The following is a 20464-nucleotide window of genomic DNA, read 5'->3' on the forward strand; positions in this document are numbered from 1 at the left end:
TTGTGCTTGTGTGTGTGGTTGTGTTTGTGGTTGTGGTTGTGTGTGGGTGTGTGGTTGTGTGTGTGTTGCTGTGTTTGGTTGTGTGTGTTGTGTTTGTGGTTGTGTGTGTGGTTGTGATTGTATGGGTTGTGTGTGTGGTTGTGTGTGGTTGTGTGTGTGTGTGGTTGTGTGTGTGGTTGTGATTGTATGGGTTGTGTGTGTGGTTGCGTGTGTGGTTGTGTGTGTGTGGTTGTGTGTGTGTGGTTGTGTGTGTGGTTGTGATTGTATGGGTTGTGTGTGTGGTTGTGTGTGTGTGGTTGTGTGTGTGTATGTGGTTGTGTGTCGTGATGTGTGTGGTGATGTGTGTGGTTGTGTGTGTGGTGATGTGTGTGGTTGTGAGGGTGGTGATGTGTGTGGTTGTGTGTGTGGTTGTAGGTGTGGTTGTGTGTGTGGTTGTGTGGGGTTGTGTGTGTGGCTGTATGTGTGATTGTGTGTTTGGTTGAGTTTGGTTGTGTGTGTGGTTGTGTGTGAGATTGTGTGTGTGTGGTTGTGTGTTTGTGTGGTTGTGTGAATTGCTGTTTACCTGGCCCGATGCCGATTTGGATACATCCACGGTCCACCTGTGTCTGTCCTCTGTTTTTCGCTGGCTAACGGAGGCCCAGCTGAAGTGCAACGAGGACAAGTCAGAGGTGCTCTTTTATGGTACCTTCCCCCCTTCGTTCAGGAGCTCACTGTGGCCATCTAACATTCCCGGCCCTAGTGAGATGGGGAGACCTGCCAAAAATCTTGGCATTTGGTTTGCGGAGGACCTGAAATTTGAGCATCACGTTAAGAAGCTGACAGGCACCTGCTTCGCCACCTTGAGAATGCTACGCAAATTCTTCCCCCTACTTCCTAGGGAGGCGAGGGAGTCGGTTGCTAGGGCGCTCATCTTGGCTAGGTTGGACTATGCCAATGCACTGTTTAGTGGCATACCCGCCTACTTAGTGCAGCGTCTGCAAATTATTCAGAATGCTGCCGTCCGTCTACTTTTTAACATACCTAGATGGAAGAGCGTTCGCGTGGAGATGCGCACGCTTCATTGGCTCCCGGTCAAGCAGCGCCTTATGTTTAAATCTTTGGTGCTGGCTTTCCGGGCAACCCATGATCAAGGCCCAAGCTACTTGAGAAAGAGATTTGTCAGATATGTTCCTACACGTACCCTGAGATCCTCTACTCTATTTAAATTGACTCTTCCACGTTTTAATCGGTTCAGACTTGGTGGTCAGTCGATTTCTGTGATTGTGGCCCGGGCCTGGAACGCTCTCCCTTTCCATCTGCGTTCCATGCCAACAGTGGCTGCATTCAAAAAACATCTGAAAACTCACCTCTTTAAGAGTACAAGCTGACATGTTTTTTTTCACTCCCTAAAGTCTTGATGTCTGTTTCTTTTTCCCTTGTTTCGCGCCAGGATACTCCCCAGTAATGGAGCGCGTTATAAAATGGTTTAAAGTAAAGTAAAGTAAAAAGTAAAGTGTGTGTGTGGTTGTATGTGTGTGTGTGTGCGTGGTTGTATGTATGTGTGTGCGGTTAGAGAAGGATGTATGTGGAAGAGAGCAGCAGATCAGCACAGGAGAAGAGAACAGGGAGCTAGAGAAAGAGGTGGGTGGAAGAGAGCAGCAGATCATCACAGCAAAAGAGAACAGGGAGTTAAAGAAGGAGGTGGGGTGGAAGAGAGCAGAAGTACAGCACAGGTGAAGAGAAGAGAACAGGGAGTTAGAGAAGGAGGCAGGGTGGAAGAGAGCAGCAGAACATCATGGGAGAAGAGAACAGGGAGGTAGAGAAGGAGGTGGGGTGGAAGATAGCAGCAAAGCAGCATGAGAGAAGAGAACAGGGAGTTAAAGAAGGAGGTGGGAAGATGAGAGCAGCAGATCAGCACAGGAGAAGAGAACAGGGAGTTAAAGAAGGAGGCGGGTGGAAGAGAACAGCAGATTGGCACAGGAGAAGAAAACCGGGAGTTACAGAAGGAGGTGGTGGAAAAGAACAGCAGATCAGCACTGGAGAAGGCAACAAGGAGTTAGAGAACGAGGCGGGGTGGAAGAGAAGAGCAGATCAGCACAGGAGAAGAGAACAGGGAGTTAGAGAAGGCGGCGGATGGAAGAGAGCACCAGATCAGCTCGGGAGAACAGAACATGGAGTTATAGAAGGAGGCGGGTGGAAGAGAGTAGCAGATCAGCACAGGAGAAGAGAAGAGAACAGGGAGTTAAAGGAGGAGGTGGGGTGGAAGAGAGCAGCAGATCAGCACAGGAGAAGAGAACAAGGAGGTGGGGTTAAAGAGAGCAGCTGATTAGCACAGGAGAAGGCAAAAAGGAGTTAGAGAATGAGGCAGGGTGGAAGAGAAGAGCAGATCAGCACAGGAAAAGAGACCATGGAGTTAGAAAAGGGGGCGGGTGGAATAGAGCAGCAGATCAGAACGGGAGAACAGAACAGGGAGTTAAAGAAGTTGGCGGGTGGAAGAGAGGAGCAGATCAGCACAGGAGAAGAGAACAGTGAGTTAAAGAAGGAGGTGGGGTGGAAGAGAGCAGCCGATCAACACAGGTGTAGAGAACAGGGAGTTAAAAATGAGGCGGGTGGAAGAGAACAGCAGATCAGCACAGGAGAAAAGAACAGCGTTAAAGAAGGAGGCGGGGTGAAAGAGAGCAGCAGATCAGCACAGGAGAAGAGAACAGGGAGTTAAAGAAGGAGGTGGAGTGGAAGAGAGCAGCAGATCAGCAAAGGCGAAGATAACGGAGTTAAAAAGGAGGAGGGTGGAGGAGAACAGCAGATCGGCACAGGAGAACAGAGAGTTAGAGAAAGAGGCGGGTGGAAGAGAAGGAGGGCGATAGATAGAGGGAGGGCGATAGATAGATAGAGGGAGGGCGATAGATAGATAGATAGATAGATAGATAGATAGATAGATAGATAGATAGATAGATAGATAGATAGATAGATAGATAGATAGATAGATAGATAGATAGATAGATAGAGTGAGGGCGATAGATAGATAGATAGATAGATAGATAGATAGATAGATAGATAGATAGATAAATAGATAGATAGATAGATAGATAGATAGATAGATAGATAGATAGATAGATAGATAGATAGATAGATAGATAGATAGATAGATAGATAGATAGATAGATAGATAGATAGATAGATAGATAGATAGATAGATAGATAGATAGATAGATAGATAGATAGATAGATAGACAGACAGAGTGAGAGCGATAGATAGATAAAGTGATGGCGATAGAGCGAGTGCGATAGATAGAGTGATGGCGATAGAGTGAGTGCAATAGATAGATAGATAGATAGAGTGTGGTCGATAGATAGACAGATAGAGTGTGGGCGATAGATAGATAGATGTGGGTGGTTGTTTGTGTCTGGGGTTGTGTGTGTGTAGTTGTGTGTGTGTGGTTGTGTGTGTGTGGTATGTGTGGGTGGGTGGTTGTGTGTGTGGTTGTGTGTGTGGTTGGGTGGGTGGTTGGGTGTGGTTGGGTGTGGTTGATTGTGTGTGTGTGTGTGTGTGTGGTTGTATGTGTGGCTGTGTGTGGTTGTGGTTGTGTGTGTGGTTGGATGTGGTTGTGTGTGTGTGGTTGGGTGTGTGGTTGTGTGTTTGTGGTTGTGTGTTTGTGGTTGTGTGTGTGGTTGTGTGTGTGTGTTTGTGGTTGTGTGTGGGTGTGTGGTTGTGTGTGTGTTGCTGTGTTTGGTTGTGTGTGTTGTGTTTGTGGTTGTGTGTGTGGTTGTGTGTGTGTGATTGTATGGGTTGTGTGTGTGGTTGTGTTTGTGTGGTTGTGTGTGTGTGGTTGTGTGTGTGGTTGTGTGTATGTGGTTGTGTGTGTGGTGATGTGTGTGGTGATGTGTGTGGTTGTGTGTGTGGTGATGTGTGTGGTTGTGAGGGTGGTGATGTGTGTGGTTGTGTGTGTGGTTGTATGTGTGGTTGTATGTGTGGTTGTATGTGTGGTTATGTGTTTGGTTGTGTGGGGTTGTGTGTGTGGCTGTATGTGTGATTGTGTGTGTGGTTGAGTTTGGTTGTGTGTGCGGTTATGTGTGAGATTGTGTGTGTGTGGTTGTGTGTGTTTGTGTGGTTGTGTGTGTGTGGTTGTATGTGTGTGCGTGGTTGTATGTATGTGTGTGCGGTTAGAGAAGGATGTATGTGGAAGAGAGCAGCCGATCAGCACAGGAGAAGAGAACAGGAAGCTAGAAAAGAGGTGGGTGGAAGAGAGCAGCAGATCAGCACAGGTGAAGAGGGGAGAACAGGGAGTTAGAGAAGGAGGCAGGGTGGAAGAGAGCAGCAGAACAGCATGGGAGAAGAGAACGGGGAGGTAGAGAAGGAGGTGGGGTGGAAGAGAGCAACAAATCAGCATGAGAGAAGAGAACAGGGAGTTAAAGAAGGAGGTGGGTAGATGAGAGCAGCAGATCTGCACAGGAAAAGAGAAGAGGGAGTTAAAGAAGGAGGTGGGTGGAAGAGAACAGCAGATTGGCACAGGAGAAGAGAACCAGGAGTTACAGAAGGAGGCGGTGGAAAAGAACAGCAGATCAGCACTGGAGAAGGCAACAAGGAGTTAGAGAATGAGGCGGGGTGGAAGAGAAGAGCAAATCAGCACAGGAGAAGAGAACAGGGAGTTAGAGAAGGGGGCGAATGGAAGAGAGCACCAGATCAGCACGGGAGAACAGAACAGGGAGTTATAGAAGGAGGCGGGTGGAAGAGAGTAGCAGATCAGCACAGGAGAAGAGAAGAGAACAGGGAGTTAAAGGAGGAGGTGGGGTGGAAGAGAGCAGCAGATCAGCACAGGAGAAGAGAACAAGGAGGTGGGGTAAAAGAGAGCAGCAGATTAGCACAGGAGAAGGCAACAAGGAGTTAGAGAATGAGGCAGGGTGGAAGAGAAGAGCAGATCAGCACAGGAGAAGAGTCCAGGGAGTTAGACAAGGGGGCGAGTGGAAGAGAGCAGCAGATCAGAACGGTAGAACAGAACAGGGAGTTAAAGAAGGTGGCGGGTGGAAGAGAGGAGCAGATCAGCACAGGAGAAGAGAACAGGGAGTTAAAGAAGGAGGTGGGGTGGAAGAGAGCAGCAGATCAACACAGGTGAAAAGAACAGGGAGTTAAAAATGAGGCGGTGGAAGAGAACAGCAGATCAGCACAGGAGAAAAGAACAGAGTTAAAGAAGGAGGCGGGGTGAAAGAGAGCAGCAGATCAGCACAGGTGAAGAGAACATGGATTTAAAGAAGGAGTTGGGGTGGAAGAGAGCAGCATATCAGCACAGGAGAAGAGAACAGGGAGTTAAAGAAGGAGGTGGGGTGGAAGAGAGCAGCAGATCAGCAAAGGAGAAGATAACGGAGTTAAAAAGGAGGCGGTGGAAGAGAACAGCAGATCGGTACAGGAGAAGAGAACAGACAGTTAGAGAAAGAGGCGGGTGGAAGAGAGGGAGGGCGATAGATAGAGGGAGGGCGATAGAGTGAGGGCGATAGATAGAGGAAGGGCATAGATAGATAGATAGAGGGGGATAGATAGATAGAGGGAGCGCGATAGATAGAGGGAGGTTGATAGATAGATAGATAGATAGATAGATAGATAGATAGATAGATAGATAGATAGATAGATAGATAGAGTGAGTGAGTGAGGGCGGTAGAGTGAGCAAGGGCGGTAGAGTGAGAGAGGGCAGAAGAGTGAGTGAGAGCAGAAGAGTGAGTGAGGGTGGAAGAGTGAGTGAGGGCGGAAGAGTGAGTGAGGGCAGAAGAGTGAGTGAGGGCGGAAGTGAGTGAGGGTGGTAGAGTGAGTGAGGGTGGTAGAGTAGTAGAGTGAGAGTGGTAGAGTGGTAGAGTGAGGGTGGTAGAGTGGTAGAGTGAGGGCGGTAGAGTGGTTGAGTGAGGGTGGTAGAGTGAGGGTGTTAGAGTGGTAGAGTGCGGGCGTGAGGGCGGTAGAGTGAGGGCCGTAGAGTGGTATAGTGAGGGCGGTAGAGTGAGGGCAGTAGAGTGGTAGAGTGAGGGTGGTATAGTGGGGGTGGTAGAGTTGTAGAGTGAGGGCGGTAGAGTGGTAGAGTGAGGGCGGTAGAGTGAGGCCGTGAGGGCGGTAGAGTGAGGGTGATAGAGTGTTAGAGTGAGGGCGGTAGAGTGGTAGAGTGAGGGCGGTAGAGTGAGGGTGGTAGAGTAGTAGAGTGAGGGCGGTAGGTTGAGGGCTGGAGAGTGGTAGTGTGAGTGCGGTAGAGTGAGTGCGGTAGAGTGAGTGCGGGAGAGTGAGTGCGGTAGAGTGGTGAGGGTGTATGAGAGGGTGAGGGTGTGTGAGAGGGTGAGGGTGTGTGAAAGGGTGAGGGTGTGTGAGAGGGTGAGGGTGTGTCAGGGTGAGCGTGTGTGAGGGTGTGAGAGAGTGAGGGGGTGTAAGGGTGAGGGGGTGTGTGAGGGTGAGGGGGTGTGGTGGTTTGAGTGGGTGAGGAGGTGTGAGTGGGTGAGGGGGTGTGAGTGGGTGAGGGTGAGGGGGTGTTGGGGAGGGTGAGGGGGTGTGAGGGTGAGGGGGTGTGATGGTGAGGGGGGTGAGGGTGGGTGAGAGGTAGTGTGAGGGTGAGAGGGAGTGTGAGGTTGCGGGTGGGTGATGGTGGGTGAGAGGGTGAGTGGGTGTGTGAGAGTGAAGGGGTGGGTGAGGGGGTGTGAGGGTGAGGGGGTGTGAGGGTGAAGGTGTGGGGGAGGGTGGGTGAGGGTAGGAGAGAGGGTGAGTGAGGGTGAGGATGTGTGTGAGGGTGAGGGGGTGTGTGAGGGTGGGGGGTGAGGGTGAGGTGGTGTGAGGGTGAGGGGGTGTGTGAGGGTGAGAGGGTGTGTGAGGGTGCGTGTGGGTGAGGGTGGGTGAGAGGGGGTGTGAGGGTGAGGGGTGTGAGGTGAGGGGGTGTGAGGGTGAGGGTGTGGGGGAGGGTGAGAGGGTGGGTGAGAGGGTGAGTAAGAGTGAGGGGTGTGGGTGAGGGGGTGTGTTAGGGTGAGGGGGTGTGAGGGTGAGTGGGTGTGAGGGTGAGGGTGTGGGGGATGGTGAGGGGATGTGAGGGTGAGGGTATGTGAGGGTGAGGGGGTGTTTGGGGTGAGAGGGGGTTTAAGGGTGAGAGGGTGTGTGAGGGTGAGGATGTGTGAGGGTAAAAGGGTGGGTGAGGGTGGGTGAGAGGGTGAGTGAGGGTGAGGGGGTGTGTGAGGGTGAAGGGGTGTGAGGGTGAGGGGGTGTGAGGGTGAGGGGGTGTGAGGGTGAGGTGGTGTGAATATGAGGGTGTGAGGGAGGATGAGGGGATGTGAGGGTGAGGGTGTGTGAGGGTGAGGGTGGGTGAGTGGGGGAGTGAGGTTGAGGGGGTGTGAGGGTTGAGGGGGTCAGGGGTGTGAGGGTGAGTGAGGGTGTGTGAGGGTGAGGGTGTGAGAGGGGGTGAGGGAGGGTGAGAGGGTTAATGAATGTTGGCGCCACTAGTTCCCACAACTAACATCTCGTCACAAACTGTACGCATTCTTTGGCTTGTATTTTGGTGTGAGATGCCGGGATATGAACTATATGTTGTGATCGTTTTTGGGGGCCAACAAAGGGCAGTGTTGTTTAATTAAATTTAAACGCCAAATGTCGAAACAGGTTCGGATTAGCAAGATTTAGAACAGTGGTACATATTGTTAGGTTTTGGGGCCACTAGTTTTGAGGGGCTAGCGCTGTACTTGCCGTTTAAGATCATATTGTAGGCGTCACGTGCATTCCACTCAGCATTTGGCCTTATAATCTTTATGGCATTGCAGCCCGGGGTCCCGAGAAAAGGTAAACAGTCACACCTACCCCACAGCCGTGCTTTCCTCGGTGGTGTCAGTGACAAAGGCACAGCAGGGGGAGACACATATGCAGAGGAGAGGCAGGGGGGTGCCAGTCCCGCGAGCCCCCACCTCTATCCCCTCTCAGAGAAAGCTTTGTAAACACAAAGTACTGTGTGATATGCAGAGCCCCCAGGGCGCAAACAAAGAGGCAGAAGGGGGCCATTTGAAGCGATAAAGGGATAAATATTCTAAGCCTGGGCGTAGTTCGCGTAGCCGCACTCCGCGAGCTACGCGAAGATGCACTTGCACTCCGCGAACTACGCATAGCTCCGCGAGCATGCGTAGTAGCTTGCTTGACCCGTTCGCGAGCCATTTTTCGTCTTCGGGAGCGCTGTGGAACTCTGGAACCTGCTCGACACCACATCTCCAGACGTCGCCTTCCTCACGGAAACATGGATGAACGCCTCCTCAGCGCCCGACATCGCCGTCGCCATCCCGGACAGATACAAGATCACCCGGAGAGACCGCGTCAACGAGACAGGAGGAGGCATCGCCATCGTCCACAAGAACACCATCCGCATCACGACCAACTCAGACGACACCCTCACAGCCGCTTAACATCTTCACTTCCAGATACACACCGACCCCAAGACCACACTCAGAGATACCCTCATCTACAGACCCCCAGGACATCGCACACAATTCAGCGAAGACATCGCAGACTTCATCAGCCCGCACGCCCTCGCCTCCGCTGACTACATTCTCCTAGGGGACCTCAACTTCCACCTGGAGAACAACAACGACAACACAACCACCACCCTGCTGGACAACCTCGCCAACCTCGGACTCATGCAACTGGTGAACACCCCCACCCACTACGCCGGACACACGCTTGACCCAGTCTTCTCCTCCAGCAAGTACATCTCCTTTAGCCACCACCGGACTACACTGGACAGACCACAGCTGCGTCCACTTCAGCTTCAGAAAGACCACGACTCACCACCACCCGCAACAGGTTCCCCGCAGGAACTGGAACAAGATCACCACCGACCAGCTCACCACTTCACTGAGCCAGAACCCTCCCGCCAGCTCAACGGACCCCAACCAAGCAGCCAACATCCTCACACAGTGGATCACCAATTGCGCTCGCCCAACCAGCCTCGACCACTCGCAGTCCGGCTTCCGCGCCAACCACAGCACTGAGACCGCCCTCATCGCAGCCACTGACGACATCCGAGCCCTGCTCGACAACTGGGAAACAGCGGCCCTCATCCTCCTGGACCTCTCCGCAGCATTCGATACAGTCTGCCACCGCACCCTAGTGCAGCGCCTCAGCAACATCGGAATCCAAGAGAAGGCACTGGAGTGGATCATCTCGTTCCTCACCGGAAGAACCCAGAGAGTCCGCCTCCCCCCGTACAGATCCAAGGCCACCGAAGTCATATGCGGCGTACCACAAGGATCATCACTCAGCCCCACCCTCTTCAACGTCTACATGAGCCCCCTCACAGCCATCGTACTCCAACACAACCTCAACATCATCTCCTACGCCGACGACACCCAGCTGATCCTCTGTCATGACACCGTCTTTCCAAGCCCAAAAACGAGCTTAGAACACCCTTCGAGGAAACCCACCCCTGTCCCGTGCAACCTGCACGCCTGTACCTAAAAGGGAAAAAAGGGTTAGCATGTAAAGTCATTAATAATGGTTGATGTTCACTGTTATATGCATGTTTCAAACCAATGCCTTTATATGTTTATTATGATTGGCTGCATTATTTATGTGGTACTCCGTGTAGACATTCAAGGGGAAAAAGACGCGCTTTGGTGTTGCATCAAGAAAAGGAAAAAAGACGCGCTTTAAAAAAACAACACGCATCTTTTTGGTGCGCGATGCAGAATGATTCAGCGCTCCATTCTCGGAGTGCTCGGCGGACTTTGGGCGTGGCACGCAGCCGTTTCCTGACGTCCTTGGGTGTGGCTAGACTATAAAAGCCACACCCAAGGTTCTAGAAGACGCTTGGTCTTCGGAGTGTCCCGGAGTCAACACCTGCATGGAAGAGCTCGCGTTCAGCATCGGAGATCTGGAACTGAGTCAGAGTCAGCAATCATCGGACAGCTCAGACAGCTTGGATTGAAAGCTAAGTACTTGTTTCTCTTCAAGGCGCCCAACGCAAGGATCCAAGAGACTTGTTTTGAACTTTGATTATTTTCAGGGTATTCATTTGTAAACCAAGTTAAGGACTAATTCGAACAAGAATGTTTATGGGTATTCTTTGTTTTATTCTTCTGTGAACCAAGTCAAGGTTTAATTCGAACATGAGTGTTAATGTTTGACAACCTAGATGATGCATCTTAAAGAGAGTGTTTAGATAATATTCATCCTCACAGAGTTTTCAGAAGTTTCAGCCGGAATCGCAATAGTTTTGATCTTTTATGGAAAAGTCGTGATAAACCTACCAAAACAGGGAAAGGAAAAGTTTCAAACTCAAAACTGGAGGCGGACAAGTCAACCACCTTCAACTGAAAGACCTCAACCCTTGCGCACACCACGACGACGACATCCAGGACGCGAAGACCTAACGAGTAGTTCGCAGGTAGGAGACTGCCTCCCCAAAAGTCAAGGAAGAGTTAGAGGAGTAGATAGGAGATTAAAGAGACATAGACTTTTGCTAAAATTACATTCTTGTATATGTTTTCAGGTCGACTACTAGACAACAAGTAGCGTCAGATCCGGCCTCTCTCCCTGGCTGCTACCCATCATCCTAGTGTGTTGTTAAGAATCACTGGCTGAAAAGGTAGGGTTTTGGGGGATTGGTCCATAGCGTCTCTGCAAAACCGATCAAGCACCTTACAGGTAAGGTTGGTGTTCAGCTCAGGTAAGAGTGCTTGATCATATCTGACAGAAGACCAAGCCCACGGCAAAGTTTTGCCCAGACGCTATGGATGAATCCCCGCAAATAACGTTGCAGGATTTAGCTACTGTACTATTAGAAATCAGGGCAGAAAATGCGGAACTAAGGAAGGATGTTACTGCAATTCAAAATAGGATTACACCAAGTCCTCAGACCTGGACTTTTACTTCTGATAAAAAATCTTATATGAAACCACCAATCTTTCAGCCAACTATGCATACTCTGTATAGTGGGGAAGCAAACTCTAATACTTCAGGAAATCCTCAAATTCAGGTGGTTACTCCAGTATCTATCCCATTAGCACCACCTGAGAGGTTTTATGGGGATTGTAACAAATTCACTATCTTCTTAAATCAGTGTCAGTTGCATTTTGTGGCAAAACCTACAGCGTTTCCCGATGATTCCTCTAAGGTGGCATTCATCTTGTCCTATTTAGGTGGAGACGCTGCTTTATGGTCCGTGCCTTATGTAGAAAGGAATTAGCCAATATTAACTGATTTTAGAAGATTCAAAAGAGCAATGAAGAAATTGTTTGCCAAACATGTATTTGTACAATCAGCAGATCATGAGCTGCTTAATTTAAAGCAGGGATCTTCAGATCTTCTGCATTATATTTCAATTTTTAACAGGCTGGTTATTGAAGCAGAGTGGCCTGAGGAGAAAAGAGTATCATTGTTCTATCGTGGTTTACGCGATGATTTAAAAGACATGATAACGCAAATTTTAGATCCACCTACTGATTGCGAGGAATTCATAGATCTGGTAGTAAAATTAAATCACAGAATTTCAGAAAGGAAAGGAGAAAGGGGGAAATCAGACTTTAGAATGATGATCTTCAAAGAAAAAGGGAATGTAAGAACAGAGCCTTCTCCCTCTAAACTTGATCCAGTGGAGCCAATGCAAATAGGCACAATTAGAGGACCCCTCACTAAGGATGAGAGAGAGAAGCGTCGAAAACTGAACCAATGTATGTACTGTGGGAAAACCGGGCACTTTATTAAAGATTGTCCCACACGTCCAGTAAGGCCTAAGACCAAGTTTTCAGAAGTTGCAATTATGCAGCAGTCGGAAAACTAGCCCTCTCGGTAGATACAGAGGTCAATCTACCGAGTCCATCTATCACTTTGGCCTCCTTAGCTCCAACTGCCTCTCATTGTCACCTCAGTATGCGTATTCTTCTTCAGTCTCAACTGAATAAGGAACGGTCTTGGTCCATAGATGCCTTAATTGATTCCGGAGCAACTGGAAATTTCATCGACACTAAATTATTTCAGAAGTTAGGCCTAGAACAAATAGTTAAAGACTCACCAGAAGTAGTAAGAGCAGTGGACGGTAAGGAACTCACGTCAGGACTCATACAATATCATACCGAGATGTTGAACATGACTTGTGCAGAAAAACACATAGAGGAAATAACTTTTGACATTATTGATGCACCTCAATTCGGTTTGATTCTGGGGATTCCATGGCTAGTTTTACATAATCCGTACATAGATTGGACTAATAGGAGTATTTTGTTTAAATCCGATTATTGTCATGCTAAGTGTTTCAAACAATTCCCAGGTTCAGAATTGTTAATTCAGGGATAGGACTTTCCAAAGAAATCCAAGAGTGTTCTAGTGGTTGCAGGGGTACCAGAGGAATACCAAGACTTGTTGGATGTATTTGACAAGAAAAAGGCAGAGACATTGCCTCCTCATAGAGATTTTGACTGTCAAATAGATTTGGTCCCTGGGGCATCTTTGCCCTGCAGTCGAATTTACTCGTTAACAGAGAAAGAAAATGAACATCTACGAAAGTATTTGGATGAATACTTGGCCAATGGGTTCATTCGACATTCTAAGTCTCCGGTCTCTTCTCCTCTCTTCTTCATCCCAAAGAAGGGAGGAGAATTGCGCACCTGCATCGACTATCGTGCCATCAACAATGTGACGGTCAAGAACCGATATCCCTTACCTTTGATTCCAACCTTACTTGATCAGATCAAAGACGCCACCATTTATACAAAACTGGATCTGCGAGGCGCATATCATTTGGTGCGAGTCCGAGAGGGCGACGAATGGAAAACAGCCTTTAGAACTAAATTCGGTTTATATGAATACCAGGTGATGCCCTTCGGACTTTGCAATGCACCAGCAGCGTTCCAGTTTTTTATAAATGAGGTGCTAAGAGATTTTTTGGATATTTGCTGTATTGTATACATTGATGATATCCTAATCTATTCAAAAAACCAATCTGAGCATGTAAAGCAAGTACGAGCCATTCTTCAACAGCTTTTACAAAATTCTTTATTTGTCAAACTCGAAAAGAGTTTGTTCCATGTGACCACAGTTGACTTTCTGGGGTATATCCTCAGTCCGGCTGGAATTGAAATGGACCCAAAGAAAGTCAAGGCAATAATAGAATGGCCCAGTCCCTCTTCAGTAAAGCAAATACAGAGTTTTCTGGGTTTTGCGAATTTTTATAGGCGTTTCATTAAGGACTTTTCTCAAAAAGTTACGCCTATCACAAAATTGTTACGCAAGAACACGAAATTTGAATGGGCTTCAGAAAGTGAACAAGCTTTTCAAGATTTAAAAGACCAATTTGTGACAGCCCCAGCGTTAAAACATCCTGACCCCTCTCAGCCGTTCATAGTAGAAGCTGATGCTTCACAATTCGCCATAGGAGGAATCTTATCTCAGAGAAGTATTAAAACCGGACAGTTGCACCCCATTGCATACTATTCTAGAAAATTAACCCCTCCTGAACAGAACTATGCAATTGCAGACCGAGAGTTATTGGCTATAAAAGCTGTGTTCAAAGAATGGCGGCACTACTTGCTAGGGGCTCGACATCCAGTGACCATATATACAGATCACAGGAATCTACAAACACTTAGATCTGCTAAAGCTTTGACTCCTCGCCAGCTGCGCTGGACTTTGTTTTTTAATGATTATGATTTCATCATAACTTATCGACCAGGAAAAGAAAATAACAAAGCCGATGCTTTATCTAGAATCGGTTTAAGTGATGACCTAAATCTACAAAAAGAAAAGTTACACCCTATAATTTCAGAGGATAGGTTTCAGATTGGTCTTGTTAACTCAGACGTTTTGCCTGATATTGAGAAAGCCTTACAAAATCATACAAAAGATGAATGGAATAAGCTTTTTCCTTTGTTACAATGGAAAGATAATTTGCTGTTTATGAATGACCAAGTGTTTGTTCCCGAAGCAATTTTACAAGAAAAAGTGATGCAAAATTATCATGATTCTATGCTGTCAATTCACCCAGGGGTAACCAAAATGTACCAACTCATAAAAAGACACTTTTGGTGGCAGACCATGCTGAAGGACATTCAGAAATATGTGCAAACATGCACCGTCTGTAGCAGGAATAAGGCGGTTCATAAATCTCCATCTGGACTACTTATGCCTTTGCCAGTTCCTCCTCAGCCTTGGCATACGGTATCCTTAGATTTCATTGTAGAATTGCCTCGCACCACTTCAGGTTTTACCACCATTCTTACAATAGTGGACCACTTTTCTAGATATGCTCATTTCATTCCTTTAAAAAAGCTTCCTTCTGCCTTGGAGTTAGCACACATTTTTGTCTCACAGATTGTTAGGTTACATGGAATCCCATCTGTGGTGTTATCAGATAGGGGTTCACAGTTTGTGTCACATTTTTGGCAAGGTCTAGGGAAATCATTAAAGATGGAAATGCGCATGTCGTCCAGTTATCATCCGCAAACTGATGGACTAACAGAACGCACGAATCAGACAGTGGAACAGCTTCTGCGCTGTTTGCTAACCACCCATGATCAGGAATGGTCAGATATCATTTGGGCCGCTGAATTCGCTTATAATAATTCCAACAATTCTTCAACTGGTATGTCACCCTTTTTCTGTGTCCATGGTTTCCATCCTAAAGACATGCTAGGTATAGATAAAAAGGTTTCTGATATGCCTGCAGTCACAGATTTTGTAAACAATCTGGTCTCTATTCAACTAGAAGCTCAACAGCAGTTAGTTCTTGCAAAAGAAGTACAAAAGAGATTTGCTGATAAAAATCGGTCTAAGCAGCCCGCATATTCAGTGGGTGACAATGTATGGCTAGCCACAAAAAACTTAAGGCTGAAAAGTCATAAGACATTTCGTCCTCGATTCATAGGACCTTTTCCGATAGAAAAGATTGTTAATCCAGTCAGCATGAAGTTGAAACTACCTGATTCTTATCGTATCCACCCAGTTTTTCACGTCTCACTATTGAAACCTTATGATCCTGACACTCGGAAGCTTAGTCAGCCACCTGCAATTGAAGTAGAGGGGGATTTGGAATACGAGGTAAAGGCAGTTTTAGATTCCAAAAGAAAGAAAGGGAAATTGTTTTACTTGGTGGACTGGAAGGGCTATGGTCCAGAGGATCGCTCCTGGGAGCCTCTAGAGAATCTAAAAAACTCTCCCAAAGTCCTAAAGACCTTTCATAATCGTTTCCCAGACAAACCAAAGCCAATTCCAATGGTATTAGGGGGGATTCTACGGGGAGGGTACTGTCATGACACCGTCTTTCCAAGCCCAAAAACGAGCTTAGAACACCCTTCGAGGAAACCCACCCCTGTCCCGTGCAACCTGCACGCCTGTACCTAAAAGGGAAAAAAGGGTTAGCATGTAAAGTCATTAATAATGGTTGATGTTCACTGTTATATGCATGTTTCAAACCAATGCCTTTATATGTTTATTATGATTGGCTGCATTATTTATGTGGTACTCCGTGTAGACATTCAAGGGGAAAAAGACGCGCTTTGGTGTTGCATCAAGAAAAGGAAAAAAGACGCGCTTTAAAAAAACAACACGCATCTTTTTGGTGCGCGATGCAGAATGATTCAGCGCTCCATTCTCGGAGTGCTCGGCGGACTTTGGGCGTGGCACGCAGCCGTTTCCTGACGTCCTTGGGTGTGGCTAGACTATAAAAGCCACACCCAAGGTTCTAGAAGACGCTTGGTCTTCGGAGTGTCCCGGAGTCAACACCTGCATGGAAGAGCTCGCGTTCAGCATCGGAGATCTGGAACTGAGTCAGAGTCAGCAATCATCGGACAGCTCAGACAGCTTGGATTGAAAGCTAAGTACTTGTTTCTCTTCAAGGCGCCCAACGCAAGGATCCAAGAGACTTGTTTTGAACTTTGATTATTTTCAGGGTATTCATTTGTAAACCAAGTTAAGGACTAATTCGAACAAGAATGTTTATGGGTATTCTTTGTTTTATTCTTCTGTGAACCAAGTCAAGGTTTAATTCGAACATGAGTGTTAATGTTTGACAACCTAGATGATGCATCTTAAAGAGAGTGTTTAGATAATATTCATCCTCACAGAGTTTTCAGAAGTTTCAGCCGGAATCGCAATAGTTTTGATCTTTTATGGAAAAGTCGTGATAAACCTACCAAAACAGGGAAAGGAAAAGTTTCAAACTCAAAACTGGAGGCGGACAAGTCAACCACCTTCAACTGAAAGACCTCAACCCTTGCGCACACCACGACGACGACATCCAGGACGCGAAGACCTAACGAGTAGTTCGCAGGTAGGAGACTGCCTCCCCAAAAGTCAAGGAAGAGTTAGAGGAGTAGATAGGAGATTAAAGAGACATAGACTTTTGCTAAAATTACATTCTTGTATATGTTTTCAGGTCGACTACTAGACAACAAGTAGCGTCAGATCCGGCCTCTCTCCCTGGCTGCTACCCATCATCCTAGTGTGTTGTTAAGAATCACTGGCTGAAAAGGTAGGGTTTTGGGGGATTGGTCCATAGCGTCTCTGCAAAACCGATCAAGCACCTTACAGGTAAGGTTGGTGTTCAGCTCAGGTAAGAGTGCTTGATCATATCTGACATCCTCTCCCTCACCAACGACCCAGGAACCGCCAGAACCAACCTACACGAAGGGATGAAAGACGTAGTCGAGTGGATGAGGAACAGCCGCCTGAAACTGAACTCAGACAAGACGGAAGTCCTCATCCTTGGATCATCACCCTCCGCCTGGGATGACTCCTGGTGGCCCCCTGCCCTGGGCAGCGCACTCAAACCAATGGACCACGCACGCAACCTGGGCTTCATCCTGGACTCCTCCCTCTCGATGACCAGACAAGTCAACGCCGTCTCATCATCATGCTTCAACATCCTACGCATGCTCCGAAAGATCTTCCGATGGCTCGCCACCGAAACCAGGAAGACGGTCACACAGGCACTCGTCACCAGCCGACTGGACTACGGAAACACCCTCTATACCGGAACCACAGCCAAACTCCAGAAAAGACTCTGACACATCCAGAACGCCTCCGCACGACTCATCTTGGACATCCCCCGACACAGCCACATCTCCGGACACCTGAGAGACCTTCACTGGCTCCCCGTCAGCAAGAGAATCACGTTCCAACTCCTCACCCACGCACACAAGGCCCTCCACAACCTGGGCCCCAGGTACCTCAACAACCGCCTGACCTTTTACACTCCCACCCGCCAGCTACGATCGACCAGCCACGCCCTCTCCGCCGTGCCATGCATCCGAAGATCCACCATGGCAGGAAGATCCTTCTCCTACCTGGCAGCCAAGACTTGGAACTCCCTCTCCATCCACCTCCGCCTGACTCAGGACCACCTCTGCTTCAGGAAGCAACTCAAGACATGGCTGTTCGAGCAGTAGCGAACCCCCCTCCCCCAAGCGCCTTGAGACCCTCTGGATGAGTAGCGCGCTATACAAATATCCTGATTGATTGATTGATTGATTGCCTGCATGCTCGGGATGTGTAGCGCGCGAAGTTACCCATGAGGTTTGTCCCGCCCGCTCGCGTCCCCTTATTTCCGGTCACTACTAACGTGTTCGCGAGTTATTCTGTGCCAGATTGCAGTTTCTGCGTGTTCGGCAACTCGATCTTACCGACAAGCATCCTCGCGCACGCGAACATGCTATTGAGCGCGCGAGAACTACGCTACGCAGCAGTTTGCGGAGTATTCGACAACTTCGCGTTCTCCGCGGAGCGCGGAGTTGCCGAAAATCCGCAAACTCCGCGAACGGAGCGTAGTTCTTCGCCCAGGGTTAAAATATTCGAGGAGAGGCAGGATGAAGCGGAGGGAAAAGTTTGAACTGTTAAGAGGATTAAAAGCGGCCTCCTCTCTCTCATCCGAGCCCCACCTCCCTCCAGAGAAAATAAACCTTCAAAAGAGCTCTGAGCCTGCTCGGCGGACCTCTTAAAATGGGCAGGAGACCTGGCCAGATAAAGGGAAGCACACACAGATGAGATATTAGGGGAGACAAGAGATAGGGCTGGGGGCTGGTAGGAGACACGCATAGGACCAGGGATAAACCTGAATTACCATCTCAACAAAGGCCAGTTTCACAGAAAGAAGATGTCAACGTGTCAGCCCGAAATGTGATTTTCTGCAGACGGTGGAAGAAGGGAAGTCGCCGATTGCCTGACCGCCTAGTCATTGACATCTGCGGGTGGCCCCTGCTTGGGCAGTTCTTTAAAAACCATTAGTAAACCTATACTGATGTGTCTGGGCCGCACGTGCAGCAGGAGAATTATAACACTATTGGCATGCCTAAGGAAGGACACACAATAAACGGCCCATTATATCACACTTTTCTTCTCATGAGACGCACTAAAATGTCAGACAAAGAGAACCTCAAAAAGGGTCACATTTGCCATTCAAATCCGTATATAAATAACAATATATACAAATTACTGTTGAAAGCTAATACATACTCACTTAGAAAAGATGTGTATCAGCTCACGCACAGCTCGCCTGCAAGGCCGAGACTCCCTGAAAGGCTTACTGTGAGAATGCGGGTCTGTCTCCGGAAATTAAAACCATAAGACGAACAAGTAAGTGTGCCCCAGAGTACGGCACGTCTTTGGTTGCGGAATGTGGACTACAACGAGGGACCTTGAAAAGACTGCATTTGTCTCCCAAACGTAAGGTTTGTGTTCCGATGCTAGTACAGCACTTAGAAAGGTACACCCTAGTCATTACCTGACGAGCCAGTAGCAGTGTAAGACCTGAATGAAATTACCGTAAGAAATGGAAACACTCCAAGAGCAAGTTACACGAAGGGCAGTACACTTTGACTAGCGTCCCAAAAATGTGCAAACCTGCGTGAATGTCTAAAGAGGATGAACGCAAACATACTCCGACCTCTAACGGCTGGAAAGGAATACTGTTCATGGGCTGTAGCTCCCTGGAATCCTGATTTATGTAAACACACGTCTTTGTGTACAATAACAATAAAAATGCGAGACACGGCCTGGCGGCCGTGAAAGTGAAAGAAAACCTGCGTGAACGTCTAAAGAGGATGAACGCAAACATACTCCGACCTCTAACGGCTGGAAAGGAATACTGTTCATGGGTTGTAGCTCCCTGGAATCCTGATTTAGGTAAACACACGTCTTTGTGTACACTAACAATAACAAGAGAAAGAACAAAAGAGGAGACAGGGTGAAAGAGGGAAATCACGCCCCGTGAGATCTTAAATAAAAAAAGAGAACACATCAACTGTGACAAGCTCTTGGCATTGCTGTGGGGAGGGGGAAGGAGAAATGCGAGTCACAGCCGCCAGGCCGTGAAGTGTGAAGCAGTGGGCGGGGAAGCAGATCCCTTTGAAGCTGCTGGGCAGGAATGCGAGTCACGGCCTGGCGGCCGTGAAGTGTGAGGCGGTGGGCGGGGAGGCAAGAGCAAGCAAATGGTAAGGGGAGCCTTTGAAGAGCAAGGCAGGGGGATAGAAGCGCATTGACGAGCATGTGCACTTCTACAAATCCGCATCGTGAACTCAGCTTTGTGGTTTGACGGCAATAGGTCTCTCTACGAGACCAAACAAAAAGCACTTAGTATATGAAATCTCTCACAATGTGCACAGCGACAGAGCCTGTAACACTTTTGGCAAGACTGAACAGTGACTAAAATACAGATGAAATGTGAGAAGGCGTATTGTAATGATGCATCATTAAATCTATGCATATCAGCTAAGGCATTCGTAAGTCAGGAATGATGACACTGAGAAGTAACAGCTCTCCTTTCTAGGCACTATCAACATCTCTCCCTTCTTGCCATTATCTTGTGCTTTGCATAGAGTACATGCTGTAAAGCTAAAGGTTTTTAAGCAGATCTAAACATGGCTGCATCATACTCAAAACGTTAAAAATGTAATTGAGCCTGGATGTTGGCAGTACTCACTCAAATTGGCTGGTTGTCCCTAGGCTGTAGTGCATTGAGGTGAGTCAGGGTACCTAGGGCACAGTGTAGTGCACCGGGTTTGCATCCCTAAAAATGTAATGCAGCGCAATGAGTTTGTGCGCTTAGATTTCACTGCATGTCATAGATTATTTCCCCTATGATGCAGTTGAGTGAGGTGGTCACTCACAGGTGCCATGTTATTTGTTAGAGTCTCTGTGAAGCAGTGCAGGGCAGTGATGTGAGTTAATGCTTCTAATCTGCAATGCAGTGGGTGAAAATCTGATAGGTGCATTTCAGTGGGCTGGCAATTAGTAGCAATAGCAAAGAAAGCAGATTTGATAAAAACAACCTCAATATAAATGAATGGGTTGTAACTCCCTGTCTCTGTGTGAATCTTCTTTTCTCCTGATTCTATGTTGGTGCTTGACCTATGGGTATTAATGTTTACTGTGCTGTGCTTTTTTTCAGCTTGTTCAAATTGGACCAAAGTTAATGTTTTTAGCTGGAATGTTTGCATCTGGAATTGCCACTATTCTATTTGGGTGAGTTTTTGTCTTATTAAGTGTTGCAGAATATATATGTAAACA

General features: G+C 47.8%; 1 protein-coding gene across 2 annotated transcripts in view; it reads left to right on the top strand.

The window, feature by feature from the left end:
- Positions 1 to 20464, top strand: part of SLC18B1 (solute carrier family 18 member B1) — a 569858-nt gene that overhangs the window by 87425 nt on the left and 461969 nt on the right. For both annotated transcript variants that reach the window (XM_086925400.1, XM_086925401.1), the window contains exon 4: positions 20346 to 20419. In XM_086925400.1, coding sequence (XP_086781526.1) covers positions 20346 to 20419 — 74 coding nt within the window. The remainder of the gene's footprint in view (positions 1 to 20345; positions 20420 to 20464) is intronic.

This window comes from Lissotriton vulgaris, chromosome 6 (assembly GCF_964263255.1).
Source record: "Lissotriton vulgaris chromosome 6, aLisVul1.2, whole genome shotgun sequence".
Classification (NCBI taxonomy): Eukaryota; Metazoa; Chordata; class Amphibia; order Caudata; family Salamandridae; genus Lissotriton; species Lissotriton vulgaris.